This window comes from Podarcis bocagei (assembly GCF_964188305.1).
Source record: "Podarcis bocagei genome assembly, chromosome: Z".
NCBI classification, from domain to species: domain Eukaryota; kingdom Metazoa; phylum Chordata; class Lepidosauria; order Squamata; family Lacertidae; genus Podarcis; species Podarcis bocagei.
Genome location: NC_138140.1, coordinates 25,108,513 through 25,117,537, shown reverse-complemented (window position 1 = coordinate 25,117,537; position 9,025 = coordinate 25,108,513). Strand labels below are relative to the sequence as shown.

Sequence of the window (9,025 nt, the reverse complement as noted above, 5' to 3'; positions counted from 1 at the left end):
TCACTTCCATTTGCTTTGAAATTGCTGTGCTTAAAGTGTTCTGATAGTTGTGTATCTGACTACAGGAGCAAAGGTTTCCTCACAGTCTTCTCTGTGCTTTTGCAAATAGCCATTCGTGACAACACTTGCTTTGAAGCGTTGAACTTCCCTTCTACACCTTGTTTTACTTAAAAAAACCATTTTCTGCCTATCACCCTCTTTCCAGGAAGTCGGTCAGTAAGGATTCAGATTTTTCTCTGGTGGGCTGCATCTATTTCTTCCTGCTCAGCATCCTTTGATAGCTAAGCTTCAGTGGCTGGCATCTGCTCTCTCTCTTCCCAGGTAGAAGGCTCTAAGGATTGTACAGATCTTGTGGTCTAGGAGAATTTTGGTGGCTGCCCAAAGAGTAAGGTTACCTTAACTTCCACCATAGAGCTTAAGTATGCTGATGACAACGTAGGATGTGCACACTCAGAGGATGACCTCCAAACCATCCTAAATATCTTTGCAGAAGCTTACGAAAAGCTTGGCCTATCGCTCTACATCCAAAAAACCAAAGTGCTTCACCAAAAAGTACAAAATAACTCCTCTGCAGCACCACAAATCCTACTCAATGGTTTAACGTTGGAAAATGTTGATCACTTCTCCTACTCGGGCAGTTATCTTTCCACAAGGGCCAACACTGATGCCGAAATCCAGCATTGCCTGAGCTCTGCGCATACAGCTTTCTCCCAATTGAAGTGCAGAGTGTTTGAGGACCGGGACATTCTCAGGAGAACCAAAATGCTTGTTTACAAAGCTATTGTACTACCAAACTTACTGTATGCTTGTCAAACATGGACCACTTATAAACACCATCTCTAGCTCCTCGAAAGATTCCATCAACGGTGTCTCCGAAAAATTTTACTCATCACTTGGGAAGACAGGCAAACTAATACCAGTGTACTGGAAGAAGCAAAGATCACCAGTGTTGAAGCAATGATTCTTCAACATCAACTTTGTTGGACTGGTCATGTTGTGCGGATGCCTGATTATCGTCTTCCAAAGCAGCTACTCTATTCCAAACTTAAAAATGGAAAGTGTAATGCTGGTGGTCAACAAAAGAGGTTTAAAGACTGTCTCAAGGCTAATCTTTAAAAATGTAGTATAAACACCAACAATTGGGAAACACTGCCTGTGAGTGCTCCAATTGGAGAACAGCCTTTACCAGAGGTGCCATGAGTTTTGAAGACACTCAAACTCAGGACACAAGGGAGAATCATGCTAAGAGGAAGGCACGCTTGGCAAATCCACACCATGATCAACTCTCACCCAGAAACCAATGCCCCCACTGTGGAAGGACATGCGGATCCAGAATTGGCCTCCACAGTCACTTACAGACTCATTGTTAAAACCGTGTTTATGGAAGACCATCTTACTCGGCTACGAGTGATCACAGGAGAAGAGGAGGAGAAGGAAGCCGCTAGGAGCTTGACCCTCTGCTTCTACTTCCTCTTCATGGTTCCATCTAGATGCTGTGACAATAGGAAACAGATCTGGACTGACATACAGTGGTACCTCGGTTTATGAACTTAATCCGTTCCAGAAGTCCGTTCTTAAACCAAAACCATTCTTAGACCGAGACGTGCTTTCCCTAATGAGGCCTCCCACCACCAGCGCCCTTCCACAGTTCGGATTCTGTTTTTAGACCAAGGTAAAGGTCTCAAACTGGGACACTATTTCTGGTTTTGCAGAGTTTGTAAACCAAATTGCTCTTAAACCAGACTGTTCTTAAACCAAGTTACCACTGTACAGTATACAGTACCTGTTTTGGGAAGCACCCAAGAGCTTGGGATTCTTCCTCTGGTTGCTCAGAAAGATCTACTGCAGTTCCTCTCTTATCAGCTTTGCACCATTCATCAACATGAACTACATGTCTCTCCCATCTTTAAGTCTAAAATTCTGCATCCTTTGCCTCCAGAAGCATATCCTACCACAATTCCTAGTTCTGATCTGGAGTCTGGTTTTTGCCTATGGGGGGGGGGGTCTCATATGTTCTTGCATGCCAAAGTTCAAAAGGTGAGTGTTATGGGAATGTTGTGGGTAGCAAGAGAGGATATATTTATTAATATTATCCTTCCTAACTCACGCTAGCAAGTTTCTTCATATAGCAGAATGTGTTCCCCTATTACACAGCAGGAAGCTGGTTGTAGACTAGTTAGAATCTCTTAAGTTCTATTATTCCTGGTTAAGATCCCTTGAATCCCTCCTAAAAGAATAAAGACACAACAGTCTTACTCATAAGTAACAAAAAGAAGTTTATTCACGATCAGCACAGTGTGATTCCTGAAGGCAGGCTTAAGGCTTGAGGTTACAAATAAGTACAAATATCTCCCATATGGGAGATAACCCAGGCCAGCAGTGTAGTCCAGGTGAAGCAAGAAGCAGGCAGGACAAAAAAAGAAATGGGGAAGAAGGGAGGTAGCTATGTGACTTGGCCTTTTACCAGGTCTGGAAAGGTCACACCCACCTACCTAGTCACATGCAAAAGAAGGATGCTCCAGCCAGGTGTAACAGGAAGTTCAGCTGGCTGGACCAACATCCCCTGCATGTCCACTCTAGCAAAACAGGTAATGTTGTACTTAACTGCACCAGTGGGTTACATACCACAAGTGTGTAGCTCCCTTAGTAGGCAGTATGTTTTGGAGGTACACTGCAGTGGATGCTGTGTCTCCCCACATGTGTTTGGGGAGATTTGTATCACTTACCATGCATCTGAGAGAAAAAAATCCTACCTGCAACTGAGTTCTGTTGCAGGGTGTAGAGTGCACTCCTCAGCTGTGTAATGCCTTCCTCTTCCAAGAGGTTTCTCATGTGGTGTGAAGTGTACTCACCACCATCATTGCTCATGAACATTTCGGGTTTCCTCTGGAACTTGTTGTTCACCATGGTGAGGTATTTTCTGAACACCTCCATGGTTTCACATCTCTCCTTAAGAATATATGCAACATTTTATCTTGAGAAAGCATCTAAGAAAATTAGGTAAAGGGTAAAGGGACCCCTGACCATTAGGTCCAGTGGTGGCCGACTCTGGGGTTGTGGTGCTCATCTTGCTTTATTGGCCGAGGGAGCCATGTGGCCAGCATGACGAGGCCGCTTCTGGTGAACCAGAGCAGCGCACGAAAGGAAACGCCGTTTACCTTCCCGCCAGAGCAGTACCTATTTATCTACTTGCACTTTGACGTGCTTTCGAACTGCTAGGTGGGCAGGAGCAGGAACCGAGCAATGGGAGCTCACCCCGTCACGGGGATTCGAACCGCCGACCTTCTGATCGGCAAGTCCTAGGCTCTGTGGTTTAACCCACAGATGGGTTAGATGGGTTAGATGGTGCTTACTTTTCTATTGTGAGGGAACATTCAGTGGAAAACATATATTAGTGTGTGAACAACATCAAGTACTCTGGTACTTTGCTCTATGCATGGAGGAAAAGAAGGTTTTACCATTTCCCAGTACAGTAATGTAGTTCACACACTTTTTGGTGATGGAAGCATCCTGAGTTAGCTTTACTCTTCTTTCAAGCTCCTTGTGCAGTACTGTATAGCCATAATAGCTTTGATGTCTCAGTGGCCAAGTTTTCTGTGCCAAAGTTCCACATTTGTGTCACCCTTCTGGAGGGATTGGGCCACACATTCACTCTGGGGTTCTGAAAAATCAGTCTTATATACACCATTAGTTAGAGGTGCTTCTTCTGCATACAATCCCCATCTCAAATTGGTCTAGAGAAAACCAAGCCAACCATGCTTGTTCTCAGACAACAGAACCAAGATGAACTCTCATCCTGAAGTGCAAATGGGAGGAAGTTGTAAGTGGGTTGTAAGTTAAGACTGTTTCTGGCTAAACTTCAAACGACAAAGAAATCAGCATACAGGTCAAAGGTGCAGAAATAGCCTAGGAACCTGGAGGTCTATTATAACCCAATGTAAACCCCTTACTGCAAGTTGAGTTTCACCTAAACTTTCAACAGAAATGGCATAGAATCATAGAAGGGAACCCAATGGTCATCTAGTCCAACGCCCTACAATGTAGGAATTTTTTTGCCCAACATGGGGCTTGAACCCATCAGTGGCAAAGCTAGCCTCTCTGGCACCCAAAGCGGCACACATGCCGTGCAACTGGGGGGCAGGGCAAGTTGGCCGGGGGGGAGAGATCAGCATGGTGATTGGCGCCCAGGAAGGCATTAGGGGCAGTGATCAGCGCCCATTGGGGGCGATCGGCACAGCGATTGGTGCCCAGGGGGTTGACCGCACAGCGATTGGTGCCCAGGGGGGCAGCACAGCAATCCGTCTGGAGGTGGTTGTCACACACACCCTCAAGGATGACATCCAGCACAGGCCGACCCCATTGCCCCCTCTTCCTATGCCCCTGGAACCCATGATCCTGAGATTAAGAGAAAGTGAAGCTAACCAAGGTTGATAGTGATCAAATGCAGAGCCCCACACTTTAGCTTCCTTTCAAGTGGGAAGCAAGGGCTGCAGAAAGTGGCAGTAATGCGCTCAACACTTGAAAGTAACATGTCCTAATGAGGGACGGGGCCATCCAGGAAACGGCAGCATAGATGAGAACTGTCATAGATAGAACTGTAGATTTGGAAGAAAAGTTGGTTATCTCATCCAACCCCCTGCAATACAGGAATCACAGCTGAATAATCTCTCACAGTTGGGCACCCAACCTCTGCTTATAATTGCCATTTATTTGAATGGTGCTACGGGTGGAACTGTGGGTTAAACCACAGAGCCTAGGACTTGCCGATCAGAAGGTCGGCGGTTCAAATCCCCGCAACGGGGTGAGCTCCCGTTGCTCAGTCCCTGCTCCTGCCAACCTAGCAGTTTGAAAGCACGTCAAAGTGCAAGTAGATAAATAGGTACCACTCCGGCGGGAAGGTAAAGGGCATTTCCGTGCACTGCTCTGGTTCGCCAGAAGCGGCTTAGTCATGCTGGCCACATGACCCGGAAGCTGTGCGCTGGCTCCCTCGGCCAATAAAGCAAGATAAGCGCCGCAACCCCAGAGTCAGTCACAACTGGACCTAATGATCAACAACTGGACCCTTTACCTTTACATTTACCTACCCACATGTGGAGGTATGTGCCTGTGAAGGTGACCCTCTCCAGCATTTTGGTGAGGTTCCTGGTTGTATTAGCGCTGGTTTTCTTGGTGTTAGGTACCAGCTGTAGGTGATTTTCAGAGTGAGTTCTTTTCTTTTTGCTGATATGGATTTAAAGGGGGGTTTAGACCACATTCTGGTCCACTGAGTGGGGTTAATCTCATAGCCTATGTCATCCTCCCATTGTTTATTGATTGTGTCTAGGGAGTTTGTGGGATTTTGGAGTAGTATTTTGTATACTGCGGATACCATCCCTTTACCGTGTCCCTTTATTGCTAGGACGAGGTTTTCGAAGGTTGTCAGTGGCCGAGTTGCTGCTGATTTTACTACTGGATTGTTTAAGAGGGCATGTAATTGGTGATGTGTTAACCAGGACATTTGGGTGTCCTCTAGTCTGTCTTGTATTTCTTGTGTTGACAAAGGTTTGTTATTTTATAGAAGTCTATTAGACGATATAAGCCTTTGGTTTGCCAGGTTCTTATCTGGAGGTTTTGTGCTGTGTGATGAAATAATGGGTGGTACGCCAGGTAGTGGCGATGGGGTTGGGGATAATTTGCCTATTTCTGTTTTCCATGCTTTGAGCATGGTCTGTGTGTACCTGTTAAGTGTTGTGGGAGTTTTCCTTTGTTTGTTTGGGAGGAGTGTGTATGCTGTGGTGCAGGTATTTTCAATTGTATCCCTCTCTAGGTATATCCATTGTTTTGCCTCATCTTCTAGTATATATGGGATTATATGGCGTATTTGGCTGGCAATGTAATATGCTTCTATGTTCGGGATTCCTCATCCTCCTTCTGAGGTGGGAAGATGCAGATATTTGAGGCTTATTCCTGGTTTTTTGTGTGAGAAGATGGATAAGTGTAGTTTTTCTGCCATTTTCGGAATTGGGTTGGGGGAATCCAGATTAGGAGGGTCTGGAATAGGTAGGTTAGTTTTGGGAGGGTGATCATTTTGATCATGGCTATTTTGCCTGAGAGAGTAAAATTCATGTTATTCCATCTCTCTATGTCTTTGTTTATTTGTTGCCACAGCGGCTTGTAGTTGTGGAGGTACAATTTCTTGAGGTTTCTGCTTATTTGTACGTACCCCTAGGTATCTGAACTTGATGTGGCAAAGTTTTATCTTGGTGACATTAATGAGTTCTTTTTGGGTGTGAGGAGAGGTGTTGGAGCACATAGCTTCTGACTTTGCGCAAGGTAGGTTAAATTGAGAGAAACTGACTGCCTCAAGGTTATGGGACAGCATTCTGACCACTGCACCACACTGCCCCTTAAGAAGCGCCTCTGAACCACGTAGAATCATGAGTGGTCCAGGCTTGGAGCGGCAGAGCCAGCTGTTTTTCTAAAGAGTGATGCGTCTAGACGGAGTTTTTCTTGCGAGTTTATATCTTCAAGCTCCGTTTGTTTGTAACTCAAACATGGATTTTGGCTAATAGTGCCTTAGAGACCAACTAGGTTTGTTCTGTTACTCCTGAGTAAGCTTGGGTAGACTCCTGGGGATAGCCCCCCCCCAACCGGGAAGGAGACAAATTTCAGTCCGCTTCTGGAGCTTCTGGCGCCCACTTGCCACGGGAAGGGAGCGTTTCGATGCTTCTAAACTCCACCAGCTCTCCATACTAGAGCACCTGCATCGAAGGCGCAAGGTCCCTGGTTCAATTCCCGGGCAGGGTCGGGAATGTTCCACCCACCGCCCCCCCCCCTTTGAAAGCCCAGAGAAGAGTTGCCGTATAGCGGAGAGGACACCTAGGGAGATAGACCAAGGGTCTGGCTTCCAGTGTAAGCTGGCTTTTTGCTCGGAGCGCTCGTGCAGCCAGAATCGGGGCCGCCTCAGCGGATACAGCGCCTATGCAGCCTTTATGAAAGGAAGTTTGATAACGGGACATTGTCTCTGACTGGCTGCGCTTGAGTGGGACGGACCTGTCCGTGTGGGGGGCGGGTTAGACTAGCCAGGCAGACTTCGTTCGCTTGCTGGAGAGAGTCGGTCAGTTCTTCGAGGTGAGCCCAGCTGACAGTTGCGCCGCCATGAAGTGTTCTCTGCTCTTCGCTCTTCTGCTGCTGCTGTTGCTGCGCCTTCTGCCTTGTGGCGAGACCCAGAGCACGGCCCCTGCTCCCACCGAATACCCCTTGATGCTGAACGAGACCAATGGATCGATGTGCGCTCAGTGGCTGTATGGGTCCGAGCCGCCAGTGGTGGAAGCTTTCCAGTGCGCGGTGCAACCCGACGGCGCCGAAGTCAAGTTCTGCTGCGGGACCTGCGATCAGATGCGCAATTGCTCCTTCGACGAGCTCGCCAAGGGCTCCCCAGCGCGCCCCACCGACGGCGGACCACAGCAGTGCCCTACTTCGCCTCCAGTGACCCGTAAGGCGACCACCTCCCTTTCTATCTCTTAGTACCTCGGGTGAACACTACCTGCGCGCTGCCCCTAATTCTGCATGCGAACCTGCCTCCTCTCTCATTTAGACGTAGGTTCCCACCTCCCCAGCTGGTTCCCATTTTCTTCTATTTCTGTCCGTCCCGCTCTTGAACTTGCGGTGATGCGCAGAAGACTCTGGTTTGCCGCGGTCGGACTAGCTTGCTGACGGGCATGCAAGTAGCTCCGAAAGAGTTTGGCAAGATTTGTACACGGGGTGGGGAGTGAGCAGCTTTCCCGAAAAAGTTCGGAGTGTCCTGCTTTCTAGGCTGCTCCCATATAGGAACGTTTGTCCCAGGGAGTCTTCTCAGATGAGTGTAGTAAGACTTCGGTTACTATGAAACACTTTCCTTTCCTTGAGAATGTTAGGATATTTATCTTGGTACCTAAAGAAGGAGGGGAAGGTAGTTCCTGTACTCAGTATGCGGTGGGCTTTATTTCTTGGCGTATTGACTCTTGAAGAATGGCTTCAGTTTGAGATACTTTACCTTAGGATGCTAGCCATACCCGCGCTCCTCCTAGTTTTGGAAGTCAAAATCCCCTGCTCCATTCCTGGGGAGTCCAGTTTGTCCCGTTGAGCCCAACTCTCGAGCAAATTGGTAGCAGAACAAGCACTAATCACAGTCTTTATTCTGTTTCAGAGTGGGAGAGGGTGACTTTGTTTACCGGAGGAGTTGCTGCTAGCGTGATATTCTACTTGGCCGTTTACCGTACCTACAAGATATTCTGGCGTAGAAAGAGATCCACCCGCGAAGCACAGGAAGGGATCGAGCTAGAGGTCACCCCTTCTGAGAGATCCCATGACTCCTCCGATCGCTCCAGCACATTGGCTGCACCGTCGTCTGCTGGTGGAGAGGGTCTTCAGAGTGTCCGTAGCGCTCCTGCTGCTGCATCTGGCAGCCCACCGAGTGTGCAGCCCCAAGCTAGGGGCTCTGAGAATGTGACCATCATGTGGTATCCAACAGGATTTATCCCACTCCGAATTGGCCCCCCTTCTGCCTCACAGCCAAACCAGGGCGGCAAAAAAACCCCGGCTAGGTCAGAGAAGAAGTAGGAGACCCTCCTCTAATTTAAGGGGTTAGTCTCCCCTGCTAAAGCTGATCACCCACAGCATGCTTTTTAGAATCAGGGAAATTAGCTGATCCTATGAGGAGAATGTCTTGCAATCTATTAACTAGAATGTCACCTATTATTATTCAATACTATCAGTCACTGCTTTGTTGTAATAAAGTGTTTTTATCATTATGTCATGTGCTTTAAGTATGCATTGAATGTGCACTGAAACGCTTGTTGTGGTTCAGCATGTTGCATCACTGTGTTCGACTTTTCCTATTGGAGGCTTGTTACCTGCTCTATATTGGCACAAGCCGGGGGTATGTCTTATGGGAGGGTATTTTTTTCTTTTGCCATATGATAGTCTCTGAGGTTTCCTTAATCTTTCATTGTATAACCATTTCTGTGTATGACTCCTGCAGAGGCAAATCAGGAAACCCCGGACG

The 9,025-nt window shown here is 47.4% G+C and overlaps 1 protein-coding gene across 1 annotated transcript; it reads left to right on the top strand.

Moving 5' to 3' along the window:
• Positions 1 to 7,100: 7,100 nt before the first annotated feature.
• On the top strand, positions 7,101 to 8,580 carry LOC308578668 (uncharacterized protein; the record flags this gene model as incomplete). Its single annotated transcript, XM_081179145.1, has 2 exons — positions 7,101 to 7,474; positions 8,168 to 8,580. The coding sequence occupies exons 1-2, from the start codon at positions 7,138 to 7,140 to the stop codon at positions 8,578 to 8,580; spliced, it is 750 nt and encodes a 249-aa protein (XP_081035271.1). The 5' UTR covers positions 7,101 to 7,137.
• Positions 8,581 to 9,025: the final 445 nt, after the last annotated feature.